This window comes from Azolla caroliniana, unplaced genomic scaffold (assembly GCF_043228905.1).
Source record: "Azolla caroliniana isolate FFs.n. ecotype wild unplaced genomic scaffold, voAzoCaro1.0.p SCAF_14, whole genome shotgun sequence".
Lineage (NCBI taxonomy): Eukaryota > Viridiplantae > Streptophyta > Polypodiopsida > Salviniales > Salviniaceae > Azolla > Azolla caroliniana.
The window spans coordinates 20,283,009-20,306,491 of NW_028230449.1; the positions used below are offsets into that span (position 1 = coordinate 20,283,009).

A 23,483-nucleotide genomic window follows, 5' to 3' on the forward strand; every position below is an offset into this window, starting at 1 on the left:
CATTGTAAGATAGGACGTATTGATTGCGTCTTGTGTTGATCGATAGGTGGAGTTGCTCCTTTATGAGTAAGGACTAAAGAATCCTGTTACATGTAAGATTCTCAAGTCCGATATATTGTAATTTTTGTCTTCGAAAGATCTCTAGCATAGGTCGATCCAGAATGGGGAGATCTCCCAAGAGAGGGAACCACATGGGGCCTAGCAATGGCAAAACAACGGACTTCTCTAAATTTGGTACAGAGGTCTTCCAGCTCTTCCTCTTGTTGCTAGGCAGGTTTGGGTTGTTAAGAGTGGGATTTTCGTGTTGTTTTAGATGCTTGGGAGGGTTGACAAATGGCAATGGTGCTTCATTTGCCATGTCAATTCATGAGGCACAATCATGGGTGAAATTTTGCCATGTCAATTCATGAGGCAGAATTATGGGTGAAAAAGGCAGGATGCCTGAGCTTTCTGTCTTTGTGCCACTTGAAGTTCAAGGCGGATTACCACTAGAAGCTCATGAGGCAGAATCATGGATGAAGAAGGCAAGATGCCTGAGCTTTCTGTCTTTGTGCCACTTGAAGTTCATGAGGCAGAATCATGGGTGAAAAAGGCAGGATGCCTGAGCTTCCTGTCTTTGTGCCACTTGAATTTCAAGGCGGATTGCCACTTGAAGTTCATGAGGCAGATTCATGGGCGAAAACGTAGGATGCCTGTCTTTGTGCCACTTGAAGATCATGAGATAGAATAATGGGTGAAAAGGCAGGATGTCTGAGCTTTCTTTCTTTGTACCACTTGAAGTTTAAGGCGGATTGCCTCAGAAGAGAAATTACTCCATTGTCGTTGCCAACTACTCTCGCATATTCATTGCAACAAACATACCACCAAATCACTCATAAAAAACCTGTGCTAATAAGTTAGACATGTAGACAAACATGCATGGTAACTGTTAGATCTTCATACTGTTAAGACTACCATCTAAACAGAACATGCATGTAATTATAAGAATTAGCTGGTATATCAATGGGAGACAATATCTCTATAGCCATGACTATTTCTTGATATTTTTAGCTCAATCGTTCATCTTAACAGATTTATGTAATAATCCCCTTTCCAGATTGCTCAAAAATCCCAATATGGTAAAGAACACATTCTAAAAGACTATTACCTATAACTCAACATGTATACATATACTAAAGCCTTCATTCTCTTTAATTGGAACCTTGATCATCTTCAATCTTCAATTACTAGCCAAACACATAAAAAAATCCTTTCCATGGTTTCAATATACACAAGTTTTAATAACAATACATAAGACTCTGTCTTTCAACGCATAACATCAAATGCAATAAGGCACTGAAACAATTCTTTTCTGTAATCCATTGAATGCACAACTACCATGTAACCAAATGAGATATTTTTTTAAGATTCCAAACTAATAAAATGTCAAAGACAACATATTAACACATAACCAAATGAAACATTTTCATGCCTTCTAACGAAATACGTAACATTGTTCATGGTGTCAAGTTTACGAACTCAGTTTCAACAAATTATGACTTATCATTATGATATCCCTACAAAAAATTGTTTAGTGTTAGATGCGTGTTGGATAGAGAACTGGCGTGCATGGTTGTTTGAACCCTTACTGAAACATACAAGAAAGCCTAGTGGTTAGCCACAGGGCCGGAGTTTGAAAAGATAAATACATAATACATATGGGGTTCAACATATGGTGCCAGCATATTACAACTTCAAGCATGAATGGAAAATAGAGGGCACCTCATACAGAGCTACATACATATGTCCCCATAGAAACATGAATGGAAAATGGAGTGACGGTACATTTGGAGTTACATATATGTAACCATTGAAACATGAATACAAAATGGAACTACTTTTACAGGTAAACCCAAACTCATACAACTGAGTATGGAAAAGAATGCAGTATTGTGTCGTTTTATACGAGAACATACGTTTGTGAGTTACTGATGGAAAAAGTTCTTTCAACACCCACTGATCCGAGCGGGTTGTCTCTGTAAAAGAAGAGGTGGAAAATCCTCCTCCTTTAATTGGTATGCACCACCAGCTTGGATGGCTCTGTCACCACAGATAGAAAGCTGAGCAATGCTCATCTATCAGAAGAACAAATTGCCAATCAAACCTCAATCCTTTGTTGCTTTACAAAAGTTCCAAATATATTGAATATTTCCAACACACAAACGCACATTCCACATTGCAATATACAAATCTTAATTCTGCTTCATTAAATTCACTTGAAATAACTTGAAACTTCTCACAATCCCCACTCCATATTACTATCTACCATCACAAATTTCACCATCTCAGCAAATTCAATCATTTATATCTTTTTACCTGGAGGTAGAATCGATAACTGGTTCTTGGTCTGATGAGGATGAGAAAGTGTCTGAGCTTGTACTGAACCTAACGGGTTGCGTACTATCCTGACCTGACGGAATCATGCAGTTAATTGGCCCTAGTGAACCAAATTCCAACTGTGGAACAAGAGGTGGGATTGCACCTGACAAATGATGTGATGATAGACGAGTTACTGGTTCTGATTCATGTATACAAGTGCCCGCTACTTGAAAACCTGGAAATTCTTTATATGGCCCATGAAATGGTGGTGCAACCAAGCCAGATGAAATAGGTGAGTAACCAGATATGAGATGATGAGATTTCCTCCATGTATTATTCCTACCATGCTTCCCTTCAGCAACCTTGTGTGGGGCTCCAGGAATCTGTGTGTTAGCATTACCATTACACCCACGGTTTGTGTTCCTGTGCCTTAACGGTCCTCCATTTGCTCCATTTCTGTGTTCATATTGTGTAGCTGCTTCAGGGTATCTTTCAGCCAAACACTGTATATTATTATTGTACAGACTAGGCCTCTGCAATCATACACAATCCATAAGATGTTTTATACCAGAGAGACAAGATTTGAAGAGGGCACGTCACATCATACCGATGGGAAAAAAGTCCATGTTCCTGTTTGTTGCTGCTGTACATCATTGATACTGCAAGCGTATTGTTGAGGTAATATATTAGGCATATGCATATGACCAAAAGCGAGCATCGGATTCGATGGAACTGGACGTTGATGAAAGCCAGGAATCTTTTGGATAGGTATGTATGGAAGAACTTTCCAATCAAATGGATTATGCACGTAGTTAGGTGCAAAAGGGTCTATGACTGGTTCTTGGCATGACCTACCGAATTCCAGATCCTGCAAATGATTAACAAGATCACTACATAGAAAATCAGCTGATGATTCGTGTGCATGTTCTGCAGCAGACTCGGGTCCAAAGTTTGGTGCTGAACCAGAATCACAAGTATTTGGCATATTTCCAATTCCATGGTAGGCCTTAGATATTAATGGACTACCTTCAGAACCAATACCATGGAGACGATGAACATAGTCCGGTTCGTTATACTGGCTCACACCCTTCATAGCCTCAACTTCAAATCCACTATCAAAATCTGATTTGGCAGGATAAAATGGATTGTAGTAGGAAAACATTGGAAAAGTACCCATAGGAAAACAAGTGGTAGTGTCTAGAACTTCTTGATTTCCTAAACTGGCCTCCATAATAGTACCATCTGTTGGTGAAGGAACTTCAACTGATGAGGATGGGAACCCCTCTAGATGTTCTATAGGTTTTTGTACAGTGATAATATTAGAATTTGCTTGCTTCATTATAGGACAGTCGGAATCTGATAGACTTGTAATTTTACTGAATGAATCTTCAAATGATGAAGGATCACTGGAGAACTCATCCGTATCAGAAGCACATGGTTTTGATGTCATAGAGGATGGATGTGGTAGAGGGGCATAAGCTTCAAAGCCAGGTGCCAAGGCAGAATATAGCTGTCCATAAGGTGGAGATTGTTTGCCAGAGTTGCTTTCACCATATGAATTTGCCTCAGACTCTGGAAATTCATTCTTTGATATTATAACCCCACTATCAGTGCCTACTCGCTCTGATGATTCCCCCACAACAACTTTAGGCACATCTCTAAAGTTACCAGATTTATGACCTTTAATATCTCCTTTTCCTTTTACTATACCACCACTCTCCTGTACCTCTACCTGAGGCCCTTTCCTGTGGTTACATGCTGATCTACCATCAGCATTACCTATGTCGAAATCCAGCACCTTTTTCGTTTGCAAGAAGAATTCAGAAAGACATAAACCAGGAAAGAGAATGTCAAGTACAAAAGAACAAAGAATTTGACAAATCTTTTCATTACATATGGTCATCAATTTCAAACACAGTACCTGAGATGAAGCTAGGTTTGTCATTGCATAATTCCAAGGACGTAGCTGCTCCTGCTTCTCAAGTTGCTCTAGTTCATTTATGTTCCGAGAATGAACTGGCATTTTGCTAGAATCTAGGCTGTTTATATGTAATGGTGGGATGCTTGACATGCTTTGAGCACCAAAATTGTAAGAAGATAATGATGGCACAGGAACTCTAGTAGGCTGGATAGGTATTGACGGGGAAACAAATGGAATTGGTGCAGTTACTGTAGACGATCTTTGAACTAACCCATTCACCTTTCCTACATTTGATTCTCCAAAATGTAATGGAGGAGAAAATGCAGAAAAAGGGCTGAACATGATAGTGCCTGGTTGAGAAGTGTATCCATGAAAATATACGTAAGGTATATGGCTTTGAGCATGAGAATGAAGTGTAGGTTGCCTGAAAGGAAATCTTGGTATTCCATTTCTTTCTTCATGAGAAGCACTATTTATGCTCATCGTGTCTATCGAAGCTCGTGAACATTCATCAAACTGCCATTCATTCGGAGTTTTGCTTCCGACATCTATAGAATTGCCTTCTTGGAAGATACCATTGCCCCAGACTTGCAAATGGTCTGTTGCTTCTTTAACCACAGGTTTGCTTTTAGCTAAGCCATTGTAATTATTAGTAGCCACCAATTCTGTATCCGACTTCCCTAAACTTTTAATATTGTTTGGCTTCACAGCCATGTTTCCAAGAGAATACATATCAGAAAGTCTTTCAAGCCTGCCTTCTGATACTGTCCTTCTCAAAGGGTATTGAGAAAACTGCCTGTGATTCTTAACCATACTAAGACCCTCAGTCATATTGATACCATTTGAGGAAAAATCGTTTTGTTGTATTTTTACAGGCATATTCATATCGGTTGTTGACGTTTTCTCTTTATAATTGTTTGAGCAGCATACGGAAGAGTTGAGTGGAGTATCTTCTGCAGATATTTGCCAAGCATCCTCACAATCAATATTGTGCAGAGATTGTCTCATATCTGAAGTTTTCTCCCCTGCTGACGATGGATCATCAATAGATGCATCATGAAGCACATGTAAGACTTCACCCTTGCAATTAAAAATCTGTGAGGGTGGAAATACTGACTTTGGAGCATCCCGCCTGGCACCACTTTGATGCCTCTCCCAGGTGTTTGAGAAGAAATCATCCAAGTACATTGTTAAGTCCTCATCAGAAGACTCAAATACTTTAGCCAATTTACGTGCACCCAAACTAAATGCACTACGTATTCTAAAGTAACTTGCTGCAATCATTTACAGAATGATAAGGAAAGGGGAAATGCAATTTTGATAAACTCCAGTTTCACTTAAAGGCCCTTAAACAATGGCAATTTATAAAGATGAATATGGTTGACGACTGATGGATGCAGAATTCTCAAAATAAGCATATGACATCAGATATGATTCTATAAGAAGAAAAGATATCATTTCAAGAGATCAACAGCATGTTATAGAGAATTATCATTGCTACTGTATGCACAGAAAATGAGTGGATAACCTGTGCACCACAAGATAGAGATAGGCGGTAAACGCATTAATATGTGGGGGATATCTCTAAACATGAGATGTCGGGTCAGCCCATTAATCGAAAAAGTCAATGAGTCATTTGCCAGTGTGTAACACTCCTCACACTCTCCTCTTAAAGATATGTGAACATTTCTAAAAGACCATAATGGCCTGCAACACCTTCAAAGATCATAACTGCTTGAAAATGTCTATCTACCCTGGCTGCCTGAAACGACATGGCTTGAGATGTAACCATGGAAAATTGACAACCAGGATCTGCATAAGCAGAAAATATGTTTATATTGTCATTTTTTGAGGATTTACACAACATCGTTTCTTTTTTCTTTTTCTTCGCTGCTTTCATGCACCCACCTCACTTCAGGTTAAACTGAAAAGTCTGCTTTTAAATTTTCGTTTTGAAATTCTACACTACTGTTACAGTCATCAATGAATGTCTAACTGTCGTCTATGTCTAACAATTGATTGGCCAGGATTGATCGAAGAAAGTTCATTTCCATTATATTAGAAAAATATGTATCTGAGTGGCATCCCTTTAAAAAGAAATATGAACATGATGTAATAGCAAAGTACATTCCATGCAAAAATCAACTAGTATCAATTTAGCTGCACAAAATGAAGCACCAACGTTGAAATTTTGCAAATCTAAGACTAACCTTTGCTGACACTTCGTCCTAAGTTATTGTTGATTTGCAATGGATCGAGTACATTTAGAAACTTCTCACCAAATACTCGAGCTTGTAGATCATGATCCTTAGACTCATACTTTGTACGGCAGGCTTCCAAAAACCCTTTGCTCAAAAGAAAAGCACCTTCACTAATGAGGGGTGGTTCTGCAAGCATTAGATGGACAATTTTCAGATTAATCAAGAACTGAACATTGCAGGATGAAGAATCTTCTATAGCAGGATTACCTCTAGAAGAAGATGTTGATGCCAAAGGAACAGGACCCCATATACTTACACAATACTTTTCCCAGTCAAAATTACTGAAATAGTCCATAAACGTGAATAAGACCTACATTTCCATTACCAGCCTTTTAGACAGATCTCAGCAATAATGATTGGCACTGTAAAGATACTTTCGTTTCATAGCTAAGTCTACTTACCTCAAGGGGACCTCGTAAGGTAGCATGGAAAACATTAAAGATATATAATACAAGGGTTTCCAACGCATAAGTAGATATAAGACCATGATGAGCACCTAGTAACCTACTCTCATAATAACACCATGCTTTAACAAGTATAATGCTCCGCTTGAACAAATGATCCTTCTGAATCAGACGATCCACCTGAAGACCATGACATGTGTAAATATCCAAGTAAAAGAATTTCAAAAACAAGATATTTTCGAAGTGATAGTATAAGAAGCTTGCCTCCTCCAGAAAACAAAGTGTGGATAATCCCCCTAGCTGATTGAAGGAGATATCAACTACAATGCCTTCTACAAGACACTTGACAATTTTTACCTGCATTTTAAATTTCGTCAAAGATAAAAGAGGATACAATCACATTAAGCACTCTACAATATTATTCAACCAGTGAATGCAGGTGAGCAGAACTATGCATCGTACGAAACTAGTTTGCATAGCACATATAGTTCATAACATTTATCAATAAAAAGCAGGGTTCTGATCTAAATACATTTCTGATACAAATCTATTACTTTTCTAGAATTATCACCAGTTGTCTAGCTATCATACTTTTGTATCTGCCTCTATGTGATGGAATATTGATTGTCCAGGGAGTGCAACAGTGTATGCTTATAATATTAACATGTAGCTTGTTTATTCACATGAGCAAACAAATACAAAAAGAGGGCAAATAAAAGTATTTACTTCTGCAGGAATGCACTGCACTTCTCGAACACAAAACCTGGTATCTTTTCTTCGCTCTTCATACTTGAGAACGGCTTGTACATCATTTGCCCATGTATCTCTTAGGTTTGGATGCCTACTGAAAGTTGTTAAATCAATATCTCCATCGGGAAGGTATGTTTTTAAAGGTACTGAACCGAACTTGAAAACCTATCATATAACACACTCTTTCATATTAGTTCTGAAAAAATATAACTGCGATAAGAACTTTTCAGTGTAAAAGTTATATCTTATCATTCTAGAAAGCAATTACTTAATTTAATCATTTCCCTAAACATTTCTCTGTATTTATTATCATACCCAAGGGTAATTTTCGTGACCCCTGACCTTACATACATTAGATGTTCCTGTTCTACTTCAAAGTCTGAATATTTTTCTTGCAGATGTCAGAATTTAAACAACATCAAAATACTCGATATTTCTATCAGGATGCTAAACTGCATTCACTAGGATGAACATAATGTAGATTTCTCCCTTCTGGATCAACCTATGCTAGAGATCTTTTGAAGACAATAATTACAATATATCTGACTTGAGAATCTTGCATGTATAGACAATGGGATTTCTCTAGTCACTTCTATTTTTATTTAGTTACACTTTATTTTGTTTGTTGTTCTCAAAGATGAGACAACATTTTAAGATGTAATCTCTTGTTTGGTTTTACGGGCCATGTTGGCATCTTAAAAAACATTATATCTTTATTTATTCCATTCAAATGCATGCAAGAAAACCACCAAGTGGGTGACAAGTAGGAATCATCAACAGTTCAGTTTCAGCTTAACTGGTTTGGGGGGAGCTCAAACTTGAACCAAACTGAACCCTAAACAGGTTACTGATCTTTTTGGTTTTATTTTTATTTTTTTTCTCTCTCAGTTTTTGGGACAGTAGGGATGTCATAACTTTATTTTTCTTTCTCCTCTCTCTTTCTCTCTCTTTCTCTCTCTTTTCTCTCTCTCTTTTCTCTACTTTTATATTTACAGAGTATTATTTACTTATTTTTTTGATTTGCTGTTCTCAAAGACGAGGCAACACTTAAGATGTAATCTCTTATTTGGTCTTATAGGCCATTTTGGCCTCTTAAAACACGTTAATATATCTTTCTTCTTTCTTTCTCTCTTTGTTAAAGACGTTATTATCTTTATTTCTTAAAATTGGACATCGCAAGACTTGTATGCCATGAGTCATGCAAGCTCATAAAGAAGGGCATCGTGCCTTTTATCGAGACGGACATGTGATAATAAATGAATGGCCTACGGCCCATGTGACTGAAGATAAAATCAGGATGACTTTATGGAATTGTAACAGCGCACTTTGGACACACCCTAGCCATTTAGGGGAGATTTTAAAGATATAAAATATACTTTTCATAGTAGAAACAAACCATAGCCCAAATAGAGGACTCCCACGAGCTGAAGGTTTCCGTTGGGAATCAGTATTTAGACAAAACTCACACTGACACACTACCAAAGGATCTGGAGGTGTTGCAATATTGTTTCGGAGAAAGAAAGATATATTAACATCTTTTAAGAGGCCAAAATGGCCTATAAGACCAAATAAGAGATTACATCTTAAGTGTTGTCTCGTCTTTGAGAACAAATCAAAATATAAAAAAATATTACACAGTAAATATAAAAGTAAATAACATGAAAAGAAAAGAAAAGAAATGAGGGAATCTAGTTTTTGGCACATGTGAGATCCTCAAGTTAGGTATATTGTAGCTTTTGTCTTCGAAAGATCTCTAGCATAGGTCAATCCAGAATGGAAATGTCTCTGAAGCGAGGGAAGCACCTACGGTGGCGGGAAATAATGGCTTTTATATGTCGATAACAAGGCTGTCGAGGTCGTGGTCCATGGGGCCGAGGCCTACGTGCACGGCAAATTGCCATTGCCCGATCAATTGTAACCCCTTTGTTATGTCCTAGTCTGAAGCCCATTTGTGTATCCCGGGGTTGACTTCTAGCATTAGGAGAGAGATACATAGTATGAAGGGCAGTATTTATTGCCCTTTGTTACTTTCCCCTGAAAGGATCTCGTTATAATATGGCTGGAGAAATGAGATTAGCTGATCAAGGAGTGCCACATGGGCCTTCTCAAGGGAAAGTCTTCCTCGTAGAAGATTTCAATGCGAGAACCCAATCCCAACAGTGCACAATATTTCAGACAAATAAAAACCTAGAAACGGTGAGTGTTGATCCCTTAGCTATAGGCATCACACATAGATCAAAAGACCAAAGTGCGGACGCCACCAGCTTTGGCCATCATCTGCTCGAACTTGGAAGTCAGCACCAAATGATCATATATAATGGTTTAGCAAGGTAGAGTATGGTCTATGTCACAGAATAGATGGTATGGTGAGGATTGCAGAGACTTATATAGACAACTTAAGGTATCGTGAGTTAGTGGTACTATTACCTAAGTACAAGCTCGCAAAGAAATGCGCACGATGAACATCATAAGAGACGAGTATGGGAAGCATCTCAATATTGGGAGCTCTACCATATGCTCATGAGTAGCAACTATTCCATTGCATGGAAGAGACTACAAGAACCAAGACCACAAACACCCATCGAGGATCCAAACACTTGGCACACATATACAGAGTGTTGGGAAACAGGTTCCTCCGGATGGTAAGAGAACGAACCGAATCAGGTGGAGTCAATGAGTAATTCGGCCGAGGCTGAGATCGAAAACCGAAATCGAAAATCGATTTCCCGATTCAAGGGGCTATAATTGTAAATAGTCTGAATGTGCCCCTTGTGGGCTATATTTGTAAATAGCCTGAAAGTTGTTTTAGTATATAAGCAACTAGGGCAAACTTTATAGAATGTGGTTGATCATTAGTAGTTGAATCATTATAGTTGTAATAAGTTACTGAGAAGGTTGTTGCCTCTGTAACTGTGTAAGGAAGAGAGAGTGAGAGTGTCAGAGTTAGTAAATCCACAACCGTCAGTCCTACGAAGAAGAACTCAAGGTCGTTGCCTCCAAGATTCTTATTGTACTACTTCTTTATCATAGTGATTCTGTTTCTCGGGGTTTGTGGAACCCCATGGTTTTTTCACAATTCGGGTTTTCCAGGTAAAAGATCTTGTGTCTCTGTTTTCGTTTTATGTCTTCTTGTTTTCTGTCTGCGTACTGTCAATCAAGATTCTTTGCACCCAAACATTCAAAGTATAACCGGTTGTGGCCGGTCAGGATCATAACACAGAGAGACTTTACCAATTCGCGAACCAGCCACCCATTCATATACCTTCTATACCTCGATCTACCATGGGGACATTTTATACGACGTCTAGGGTCACTAAGCAATTATTCCATTGCATGGAAGAGACTACGGAAACCAAGATCACAAACACCCATCGAGGATCCAAACACTTGGCACACATATACAGAGAGACTTTACCAATTCCCGAACCAACCACCCATTCATATGCCTTCTACACCTTAACCTACCATGGGACATTTTATATGACCTCTAGGGTCACTAAGCAATTATTCCATTGCATGGAAGAGACTACGGGAACCAAGACCACAAACACCCATCGAGGATCCAAACACTTGGCGCACATATACAGAGAGACTTTACCAATTCCCGAACCAGCCACCCATTCATATGCGTTCTACACCTCGACCTACCATGGGGACATTTTATACGACCTCTAGGGTCACTAAGGTCATAAAGAAATTGCAACATAGAAAGTCCATGGATCACACAAGATTGTGAGTTGAACACATCATATATGCACGAGAGTGTCTAGCTCCTTTTCTCACTCTACTCTTCAATCATGCCCTCGCTGAGGTTTTCCACCATAGTGGCCTTTATACATAAAAGAGGGGACCCCATGGTTCCAAATACATATAGGACCATTATGATTGGTCATATGCTCACTAAATTATATGGTGCAATAATAGAAGCAAAGCTCAGCGATTATATGGCAACATTAAATCTTCAAGCACCCAAACAAATGCTTAATTGACCATATTTTCACACTTAGATGCTTAATTGACCAGACCAAGGCTCGCAAGAAGAAATTATATTGCTGTTAGCAATGGGCCCGGTTCGGTTCAGTTCGGTTCGGTTTCTTTGCCTTGAAACTAAACCAAACTGAACCAAACCAAACCGTTTATGAACTTTCAAGCCATTAAACCAAACCATTTAAGAAAAGGTAAACTAAACTATTTAAACCAAAACCGTTTAGGGAAAAGTTGAAACCAAACCGATCCATTTAATGAAAAATTTAAACCTAACCACATTTAAGCCAAACTAATTAAAAAATTAAATAAATAAAAATACACTAAATTAAATAAGCATTTATGTTTAATTAATTAATTAATTAAATAAACATTAATTAAGTCATTAGATTAAATAAACATTTAAGTTAAGTGAATTAAATCAATAAAAAACATTAAGTTATGCATCCCTCTCACTCTTAGATAGACACTGCCACAAGGAATAATTTCAAGAGCCACAAACTTGGGGGTGGCTCTCCGACTCATTAGTGACCCATTCCCTCATGTATGCATCGATGTTTTGGGCTCTAGGGCTACCACCTTTCATGTGGGCGCAATTAGAGAGAACATTGGTAATGATGCTATCACATCAACTCCAAAGCAAATTGACCGTGCCACATGACATCATTAGAGCAGAGGTCACTTACCCACGATGCTAGTAGAAGCACTTTTTCAACTTGTAGTTTTATTAATAGGATACATAGCCAATCACAAGATAGGATATCTCGTCAAGCTTTCGAGGCATCTCAATCATTCTATAAGTCTGGCAATACTAGCTCTTGAGCCAAACTGAACAAAGCTCAAGCCTGTACCGAACTATCAAACCACCAAATCGTTGATAACGGTTTAATGGTTCAGTTCAGGATTGAACCAAACCGTTGCCAACTCCTAGTGATATGCACATGCAAAACACTCATTAAGATATCCAGTAAGTGTAATGGTCACATCATGATTTGTTCATCCTCTAGAAAAGGGCAGAGGATATAAAATTCCTTGTTATGAAAGGTGGAAATATCATCAAAATAGTTTACATAAGCAACAGCCTATGTTGGCCATGACACGACCTCCTGAAAAACTGACTCAATTGGTGGAGAGGCCAATGCAAGCTTTTTTGTCTTTCAATCCAGAATTTTTAAGAATGTTGTCTCCAGAAGGTGTTTTCTTTGTTTTGCTTTTATGATACTATAAAATATTCCTATAATTTTGGACTAAGGACTTTATTTCACATACATGAAGCTACATTGTACCACGCATAGAAGAGGATGTGTTAATGTAGCGCACAAACCTGTGAAACACAACCATAAAAACTACTCCACATCTAGAGCTGCCAAAGAATTTTCTTTTAAGGATAGCGTAAAAGAGAGCAAATCAGAATCTGCAGATTTCAGCCTTCTAGCATGACTTTCCAATACATCTTTAGACGCCCTAGTTTTCTGCCAGTTATTTTGATGGCATAAGTGACATTCTTGAGTACTGTCTTTTATGAGAAGAGTGCCTTGGTCACTATTGTAGCTGTTACAGGGTCAGCCTGGATTACATCATTGCCACCGATACTTCACTACTTTCTGTGTTAAATCATCGAGACTAATTGTCTCTCCAAATATTTTCAACCCTGCTTCCTATAAAGGATTGGTTCCCAAGTTTCTACCTCATAAAGAGCATATCAGTGTTACAAGTATATCAAACCACAGTTGTGGTTGTTCTCGGAGCTGTACATGGGCTTGAGCAAAAGCAGCCTTCCATAGGGAGGACCACAACCCTGTAAATGCTAGTCCTAGGTATGTGTATGGTAGTGTGTCCACAACCTTTTCCTTTTCCAATCAGAATTTGGGTTCTGAACTTGTTTCTCATGTCTGGGTGCTGTTACGCACCATCTCTTTAGTTTAGTTTTTATCAAGGTTTACTAACATATCCTTGTCTATGCAAAATGATTTTAAAATACATACATGTCTTTGATGTTCATTCAGAGAGTCAGAAATCCAGACAATATAAAGAACATATAGTAATATCCTAATGACTATCTCCCCAGGCAGCTCCTACTGAACCACCCAGTTTTTTTATGTAATTAGATACTTCATCAATATAAAGAACAAAGAGAGTGAGCATACTTGTTTCTCTCCAATCATGCAAGTCGTGGTCTCTAGCACCTAATTAGGAGCACAAGTGTTTCCTAATGTATAGATTCTTCATATCATATCAACTACGACTCTAGTCCTTGCAAGCTGAACATGTGGTACAGTGTTGAGAGCCTTCCAGAATTCCCCAAACCAACGATATACTCTCATTTTATGGGCTCTTTCTTTCTCAACAAGAACTATTAAAGGGTCAATATGTGATCCAAATGGTGAACAGAAGCCATTTCTCTTTCCCATACATTTTATTCTTACTCTAGGATTGAACCGCATAAATGGTGATAAGAGACATCCTTGTTCTACCCCAAATGGTACTGGCCACCTTGTCTGATACTCTTCTTGGAGACTGAAACTTCCTAGACACCAATTCATAGACTGCATAATCCCTCCATGCATATCCTTTGGTACCTTGCTAATTTGCGATCATTGCATGAGTTTAGCTTATGACACCATGTCAAAGGCTTTAAATAAGTTTACAAAACCGCATTATATTCTTTACCTTCCTCAAGGAGAGCATATAGAGTCAATATGTGATCTAGGATAGTGATAACGTTCCTAAAACCTGCTTGCCTTTGAGTCCAATAATAACGGCCATTTGCACAAGTCAAAAACGAAATTTCTTACAACTTCGCCAACTGATAACCTATCACGATTGTTTAGTATTTATCCCTCATCATGTGATCCCAGCTCTTAAAGATTGCTACAGAAGTACATTCAGTTTAGCTAGTCGAAATCTCACAAACAGTTCTATTAAACATATGCAATGCACTAGAAGTATAGCCAAAGTATCAACTGCACACACAAAATACTCTCTTACCAAGCCATGATAGATTTAGGATTTTCCATTCTGGAGATTTTCAATCACATTAATTGTCATTGGCTTGGTGAATAATGTACAGCAAACTTCCTGTGAAGTAGTTGTTATTGAAGATTGTTTTGCATGAACATCTTCCAGGCCCTCTAGTTGTCTTGATTCATAAAAAGATTATGAATCTCCTGCCATATGAATTGGTTCCCTAGAGACAATGAGTTCTTTGATTTCTAGCATTTATGATGGGGATTCCATCAAGTGGTCTCCCATGCTTTCTCCACCTTCGCAATTCCAGCATGTCCATGCATCTGAATCTACCCATCATGAGGGGCCATTTTATGTTACTCGGTCATTACTACTTCCGATTGTAAGGAAGAATCTGGCATATTCTGTTACCTCTCCTTTGTGTTGTTCTGATCTTTGCCTGTCAAATTCCTCTGCAGCAAGCTCTGCATGCATTACCTCAACATTTGCTTTCTACATCTGCATGCAGTACAGTCTCAAACTACAATGATGTCTCCCATGCCTGCACATTCTTATCCAAGAGATGATTTTGTACTTTTAATATTAACGAGGAGAATCTGATAGGTGCCTGACTTTTCTAGTGTGATAATAAGCATCCTACAAATTGATAATATCCCACAACTCAAGGATATGTATCACTTGTTTTAGTAAAATATAATATAGAAGTTTGACTGTCAAATCTTACATTTTTAGAAACTTTTACATCCATTTCTCATTATTTTACTGAAATATAAAATTGGAGGCTGTAAAAGTTTAAAAGTATAATGGCACAATACACCATTCTCATTCAAAATAACAAATAGCTGAAATAAACTCATGATCATGACCAAGATATCCAAATGTTCCAGACCAACAAAAATCCATATCAGCCTTTTCAAAAGAAACCAATGCTATACCACAGCTATAATCCATTAAATGTTTGGGGTAAAAGTCGTGATAGATTGGAGGGTCATTTCATTTATACAATCACCTGGCAATCAAGACACTTATGTATAAGATCCTTCACATAGTCAGCAACAGCCTTCCTTTGTCTTTCAGAGTGGATGTTTGGTTCAATAAGAGACAATAGCTCAGCAGTACGTCGCTCTGCAGCAATCCAACGAATATCATCGTATGAGGAAGAATGTTGTGTAACATATACCGATCTCTTCTCTATCAAGCCCAAGGGTTGTGGCACACCTTCAAAACAAGCCAATCCTCTTTCTTTCTCTCCCTCCCTCCCTCTCTCTCTCTCTCAAAAAAACACACACATGCATGAGTTTATTTTTATACTCCTATATGCCGATGATGTTGTTTTATTCTCATATAATCTGGATGACATGCAACACTATCTGGATGACATGCAACACTTACTTGACATATTCGACACATTCCCTCAAATCAGCAGGCTAACTGTTAACGTGGATAAAACAAAAATGATGGCAATAAAGGCAATACAACCAAGACATTACCCCATTTTTACATACAAGGGAGAACCAACACAACTGGTGCAAAGCTACAAATATCTTGGTATTAATGTCCCATCGACAAATAGATGGAATGTCTGCGATGGAATAAAATATGTATTGGAGCTCTCAGGTGATGCTATGAAGTATGTGATCACTGAGGCTATATTACTAGAGGTTCTAAGGATGAAGTGGCAAGATGTTACAATGTCAAAATTGGAATATTAAATTGTAGATATTAACCCCCACTATTGGCCCCAATACAAAGAAAAATTGTCAGAATGTATCCAATTGCATCTCATTACACCCATGAGCCTAGCTCTTGAAGCGCCTTAATACTTCTTCAAAGTCACGCACATAAGTTAGGTGTTGAGGTAGCATCATGGAATCATCACGCAAACATGAAGATATGCAAGGTATGCAATGAAACCTAGTGGAGAACGAATATCACTTACTTATCGCATGCTCAGCATATAAGGTAGTTGGCAAGAAATATGATAACTTGTTAGACGGGCATGATAATTTGAGTGTCATACTCAAATTTCCACCAAGAAGGGTGAGCACATATGTGCATGCATTATTTTCACTTGAGAGTTTTTACGACAGAGTAGTAACCCCCTTCTTAAGGAATCACATTCAAGCTGATATGTTGATTTGGTCCATAGGTCAAAATTGACCTCATCATGGACACTAAAATATCTATTCTACTCTCTGCGTTTTCTGCGATGTCTGCCTGATCTCTGCATTCTTGTCCTCTGCATTTTTTCTAATGTCTGCCTAATCTCTGAATTCTTGTCCTCTACATTTTCTGCAATGTCTTCCTAATCTCTGCATTCCTGTCCTCTGCATTTTCTGTAATGGCTGCCTAGTCTCTGAATTCTTTTCCTCTGCATTTTCTGCAATGTCTACCAAATCTCTGAGTTCCTGTCCTTTGCATTTTCTGTAATGTCTGCTAATCCCTGAGTTCTTGTCCTCTGCGCTTTCTGCAATGTCTTTCTACTCTTTGCAGTTGGCTTAATCTTTGCATTTCTTCCTCTACACTTTGTGTTTCTCCAACCTAATCCTTGTACTCGTTGTCCTAACTACAGAATACCATGGATTCCAAATGGACTGCGAACGAAGAAATAGATCTGAGCACCAACAAAGATGATCCAATCAATGGAAGACCCCAAGAAAATACAATGGAATAAAAGGACAAGATGGGAGAACCTCAAGTAATGCTGGAAGAAAATCACAAGTTCCACTAAAGTTGAAGAGGGAAAAGTGATCTCTAAAGTCATTCGATTGCACGAGACATCAATAGTATGAGAGATGACATAGAAAGAACTTTAAAGAGAAAATGCAAAAGGAGAAACAAAAAAACGAGTTCTATGCCTCTCTCAAGATGGAGTTATTAGAAGCCATACAAAAAGACATCAAAAGTTTTGTAAAGAAATCGAACTTAGAGCTTAAGGATGACATATCACAGTACCTAAGGGGTGACATATCCTCAAATAAAGTCGAACTAGTATATATTAAAGCCAATTTACAAAAAGGACAAGAAGCAATGGAGAAATACATCTCCATACTTAAAGCCAATGTGAATAAGGAAATGCAAACATGGGCAAAGATGGCCAAAGATGCTAAAGCTCAAGCCGAGCATGCTCATAAGAAATTCATGCAAACACTCCCAGATAGAGGTCATGAAAAAGTAAAAAGGAACATCAATGGATAAGATGGAAAAGTTGAACACTACATTAGAAGAAGAAACCAAAAAGAAATCCCGTGCACATGCACAAATGTTTGGTTGGCGGAAAAAGGAAGCCCACAAGAATATGCAAAGAATTTTGGAACAAAGATAGCGCATTAGATATTCCATTTGCTTCAGCATGGAGGGTGGAAAGAGCCGAGGCTAGAGCTAAAGTCTTGATCATCCAGTTCATTGATATGGAAAAGAAAAAAGCTTTCATCCAAAAGAAGGGCACTCATGGGTGACAAAATATATTCAGATGACAATATAACTCCAGTTCATGTAGCACATCGAAAAGAAAACATGCCATGAGTGCTCACTGCAAGAAAGGAAGGCAAATGGGCTGTATATAGAGATGGGAAGATCAAGAGAGCCGCATGATTGTGTATGGCCTATGAGACCTTGCACATGACTAGATGGAATTGCAATGGCTCTCTAAGGACAAATGTAGCAATTATCAAAGAGATCTTCAAGAACACCAATATTGCTATACAGAAACACCATCAATGCATTGCTAATAGACTCCCCAATGTACAAGGATATAGATTGGAATCAGTATGTCATTCCCACCTACAGATACTAGGAAGCGCTAGAGGCTCTGATGGAGTGGTGCTGTACAAAAAGGAGCTCCATGATAGAGTGTATGTTGTGCATAAGAATATAGATGTATGGTATATGTGGATACGAATCAAAAGAGGGAAACTTAGGGAACTATACATTGCAATTTGTTGCTTTCCACCTGCCTAATTGAGGTTTGCGCCTCTCGGAGAATCACCATATCTACCATTATATGATGATATCATAAGATTGTTGCTATGGGCAATATAATATTGTGACTTCAATGCCCAAACCAAGGATGAACAAACAATTATGTTTGACACCAAAGGCTATGTATGGAGAAGGTATGGCATAAGAAGTCGGTCTAGAGTGACAAGCTCAAGATATGCGTGAAGTAACACAATATGGCAAACACTTTGTAACCTTTGGAAGTGTACAAGGGATGTCTATGCTAAACAGGATAGTGAGTTGGCTAAGTACCAATTTACTTGGTTTACTTGCCAGACAGTTAATGTGTATAGTTGTGGAGCATATGATGACATTCTAGAATTGGATCCTTTAGCAACTACATTGACCCTCGTGAATCACAACATTTACCCTCTTGCGCTCTTAAACCTGGCTACTTTTTACGCCATTGATCCTCATGAATCATTTTCTTATCTGCTTGCACGTTATCAATATCAAGAAGGAGATTTTGGTGGGTTGAATCTATACCTACACAACATTCATAAGTTGCCTCCAAAGTACCTTCAATGCTAAGCATGAAGGAATAACCAAAAGCACAGCAAGGAGATCCATCTGGTCTCGTTAACATCATCACATTAAATTATGTCTGGAGACGCACCAATCAAAATAGGCACTCAGGTGATTCAACCATGTCCACAATCTACTGTGAGTGGGATTGTAACAAAAATACTCTACCCAAGCGCCAACTAGGAGTCAAGAATTATGAACATTCATTGAAAACGAATTATCTTCTTGAGTTCAGCCAAGTCTAGAAATGCTTCCAAACATCATCTGAAGTCAAGTCTAGAATTATGGACATGGCTGTGATAGACCATGGTTTTTGAAGGCTGAAGCAACCAAAAGTCCACCATCTGACAACATAATGTGTGTCTACCTATATACCACAATACTAAAGGGATGCTGGAGAGGCAATAACTCAATAGTGATCGTGTGCCTTCATATGAATAATTGACTTGCTACTAGATAACCTGAGACTTGCTTCTAGAGACATTACATATCCCTGTTATGGTTATTTCCTTCTCCTTGTATCTCAATGCCCTGACTTGATTGATCTTAACTTTCTGGAGTTCAGAGTTCTTGAATTTGATGTAGTGGTCCAAGGATCATAGGTGTATCTCTTGAATGTATTTGCTATTGGCCACCATTGATTTCATGGTGTCTAGGCAAGACTCACCACAAGGAGTCCTGTCAAACTATTATGAGCACATAAACCTATGTCAAGTTACAAAACTAGGTACATGCAGCAATGACCATAATTGTGCAACACGCAAGGGAAAGATCACTTTTTGACATTTTTGTTACTCATGGGTCATAATGGGGGGTGTCACCGGTTGTGGCTCTTCTCTGGCCAACAAACGATGGACTAACAAACTGCTAAATGTGTGCCCCCCCTCGTTATGAGACAAATTATAATGGTAGATAAAAGTTTATAGCTAAAGAGGTTAGAATTAAACAAATTAGCATTTAGTACTAGAGGGTTTAGATACAAAAAGGAGTGTAAAAGACAGCTCTCCTACCTCCAAAATCTATGTTGGCACTAAGGGTTGTCTCAAGCTAATGACTCACGATTATTCTAGAAAGGAACAATAACACTTCAAACCTTAAAACTAAGGTTTAAATAAGAAAAGAAAGGAAAGCCTACATTGATGAGCCACTCACATAAACCACTATTTGTTTCTTCTTACACATTATTAGCTTATGACCTTACACTCCAACTTTTACATACTAGTTAAAGTAATTAATATCTGGTAATCCTAAATCTTCATATTTTACAAAATGCCCTACTTAATATTTATAGTTATAGCCCTACTTAAGTGTACTATGGTCGTAACAATTTATATTGCCAAGCATGAGTCCTATTCAACCAAAATACATATCCCCTGCCGGATGGCCAATATCTTTAGTTCAATTCCCACAATAACACACACATCCTGATGGAAATACACTCATATCAAGCAATACAAATAAGGACTTTTTGTTGGAACGCGCAAATATACACCAAAAGATTTAATAAATTACTCTGAAACACTCAATTGAAGCACAAAAACTGGTAGGTAGACCTTTGAATTAGCTAAAGCAACCATTCTTCCCTACAATGTCTGCTTGCCTCCTTCCTTCTAGGTACAATGATAAATTTTGATCATTTAGTCAATTGTTTTCAGGTGACAGTTTGAAAGGTGGAGAGACATGTCAAATTTTTAATCACCAAAAAAGGGCAATATTCAAAGAAAAGAATGATTCAAGCGTACTATGCACAAAAGGGGCATTTACCTTGCATATCTCTGAAAGAATCAGCATTCCTACTAAGTCTTGCAGAAAAGGGGTTGTCAAAGTTATGGCCTCATTTACAAATAAGAAGGGACATTGCAGTGTATAACCCTAAAAGAGCTAGCATTCCTACCTACAACCTCAGCTTGCAATATTTCCAATGTCTGTACCACATCCAGAGTGGAAAAAGAAAGGCATTAAATAACACATAAATGAAAGGGAAACAAAGGTGAGTGAAAACTGAAGACCAATGTATCATCCCCTGGCCTCTAAATTGGTTCATCTAGAGTGGAAGAAAGTTGATTACACAAGAACAAAATATGTCAAATAAAAGTGTGAAAATAAATCGGGGGGGGGGGGGGGGGGGGGGGGGGGATCCAAAAGCTCCATGAATTTTAAATTATTCTCCTGGGTTTTTTAATTCCCAGATGCCCTTGGTGAAACCCCCAAAGGACGGAAGCATGGGATGAACTTACCATATAATTGTTTAAAATAGCACACAGGATTGCTCAAAAAGTTCATCAAAGGGCATTTGGGAAAACAAGTGAAAGTAGGAGGTCTTCCCAACAGATAACAAAGTGTGTGAGCAAACCTGAAGAATTGAAGCTCATCACTGAAGGCGACTATAAACTTGTTTCAAGTTCCGAATACACTCATCATTTCCACCTCTCATCATCAATCTTGAAGAAGAATAAACTCTCTCACATCGGGAACAAGTTATTGCTCTTCCGCTACCACATCAGGCATCATCGAAAGAGATCTATAGACCTGATAATAAAATGAGGAGCTTGGGAGGCCTGTTTCAAAAAGGCATTGAAAGGAGATGGGAAGGTATGTCTACCTGATCAAACTTTTGCCTTTAAGAAGAGAATTGAGCTTTAATGGAGGAGGAGGAGGAGAAGAAGAAGAAACAGATAAATGTGAGGCGAACAACAAGAAAATCTCTTCTGAGGATTGATTCTCTCACGTTTGGGTTGGGGGGGATACAAAATGAGAAGGCTACAGGTCTCCAAGGAAAGAGAGAGAGAGAAAAAGAAGTGGGGGTCCATGTGGATGTGGCCCAACAAGATCATTGGTAGCAAGAAGGTCCCGGTGGGCGAGTGGGCGGGCGGGCGGGCGGGCGGGCGGGCGGGCGGACAACTAACTAGGACACGCAATCCCGAGGCTCCTGTGACCTGTGCTCACTCCCAATGCAACGACTAGCGGCAATTTCTTCACTCTTTCTTCGTGTTGTTCTGGACTCGGATCCATGTTGATGTGTCGCAAAAGGCATCTTCTACAACAACAATCTTTCGACAACGAATAATGGCTCCTTGTCTTTTTGTCCCTGCTCATGTGTCCATAAATCGCTTTCTGAGAAAAGCAAAAGCAAACTTGGTCATGGCAACGATTTCTTGTTTAGTTCGATTTCAAGATCCAATAGCGTTTTTGTAACTCGCGAAAAGCATCTACAACAACAAACCTATGATGAATAATGTCTTCTTGTCTCAATTTTCCGAGAAAAACAAACTTGGCTGAGCAACAACTTCTCATTTGGCTGACTAGGATTGGACACGGTTTCAATATCCATTAGCTTTTTGTGACTCTCATATTCATTACCATGCATGTGCACTTTCTTTAGATCTTCAAGTCTTCTATCATAAATTGGCCTTTTCAATCACCGACATATATGTTACTTATCTCATGACTTGCTTTCATCAACTTTGTGTGCATGATTTCTTGTTCATAATTGCACGTATCAACCTTAGCGTCAATAATTTCCCGTCACAATATCATTTATCTAGCTTTTAATTTACTTTTTGTGCATATATATATTCTTCTTTACGTGAATGCATCTAACTTGTCTGCCCATGCAATCTTATTCATGTTGTATACATTAAGCCCTCACAATAAACACATGCACAATGTAATAATATACAAGGTAACCTTGTCAAATAAGGTAGTATATAATATTGATGACATGGTGATGATAGATGATTCATGATTTCTCCGCTTTCGTGTCATGATGTCGTGTGAGATTTGTTGATGATAGTTATGGCTTATTTGACCATTTTAATGACTCAAAAGACTTTTAATGGCTAAAAGGCTTGTTTGCGAATTGCCCCTTTCTAGACTTGTATAAAAAGTTTCTATGAAAGGCTCCATAATTAATTGTGCCTTATGAGGCCTTAATTAGTATGTCAACAACCAATAAAGGGAACGTGAAAGCAAGTGGAGCTATAGAAACAATGCTCCAATTTCCTAATAAATAAAGAGGCTCTGCACACACCAAACATGAGGGAAAACAACATCTTGAGTATGGGAGACAACTCCAAGTGAAGGTTTGCTTTGTTGTCCATGGATCCATTGTGAAAGGATATCATAGATTGAAGATGACCATAAATAATCAAACCATTTGTACCTTTCGATTTGTGCACGGTGGTGGTTTTGTACAATTGATTGTCTTTGTATCCCTCGAACCTTCAATCAACAACAGTTTATATCTGTATTTTCAAATAGACAATCCCAAATAACATGGAAATATTTTGCTATTACAACTTTTATGCTACATTC

At 38.3% G+C, this 23,483-nt stretch overlaps 1 protein-coding gene across 3 annotated transcripts; it reads right to left on the reverse strand.

Annotated features, from left to right (window-relative positions):
• Window positions 1-1,803: 1,803 nt before the first annotated feature.
• LOC147855832 (uncharacterized) lies at window positions 1,804-21,898 on the reverse strand. Of its 3 annotated transcripts, none has more exons than XM_087330653.1 (11): window positions 21,772-21,898; window positions 21,523-21,698; window positions 15,655-15,863; window positions 7,671-7,859; window positions 7,209-7,301; window positions 6,942-7,124; window positions 6,490-6,850; window positions 4,280-5,553; window positions 2,966-4,156; window positions 2,356-2,891; window positions 1,804-2,079 (listed from the first exon to the last, which is right to left on the reverse strand). In XM_087330653.1, exons 2-11 carry the CDS (start codon window positions 21,539-21,541, stop codon window positions 1,986-1,988), a joined length of 4,149 nt encoding a protein of 1,382 aa, XP_087186779.1. In that variant the 5' UTR covers window positions 21,542-21,698; window positions 21,772-21,898; the 3' UTR covers window positions 1,804-1,985. The 3 variants fall into 3 exon arrangements, with proteins under 3 accessions (XP_087186779.1, XP_087186780.1, XP_087186781.1); XM_087330654.1 differs by having other exon boundaries at window positions 6,490-6,666; window positions 6,748-6,850; window positions 21,523-21,898; XM_087330655.1 differs by having other exon boundaries at window positions 1,804-2,114; window positions 21,523-21,898.
• Between the last annotated feature and the right edge of the window lie 1,585 nt (window positions 21,899-23,483).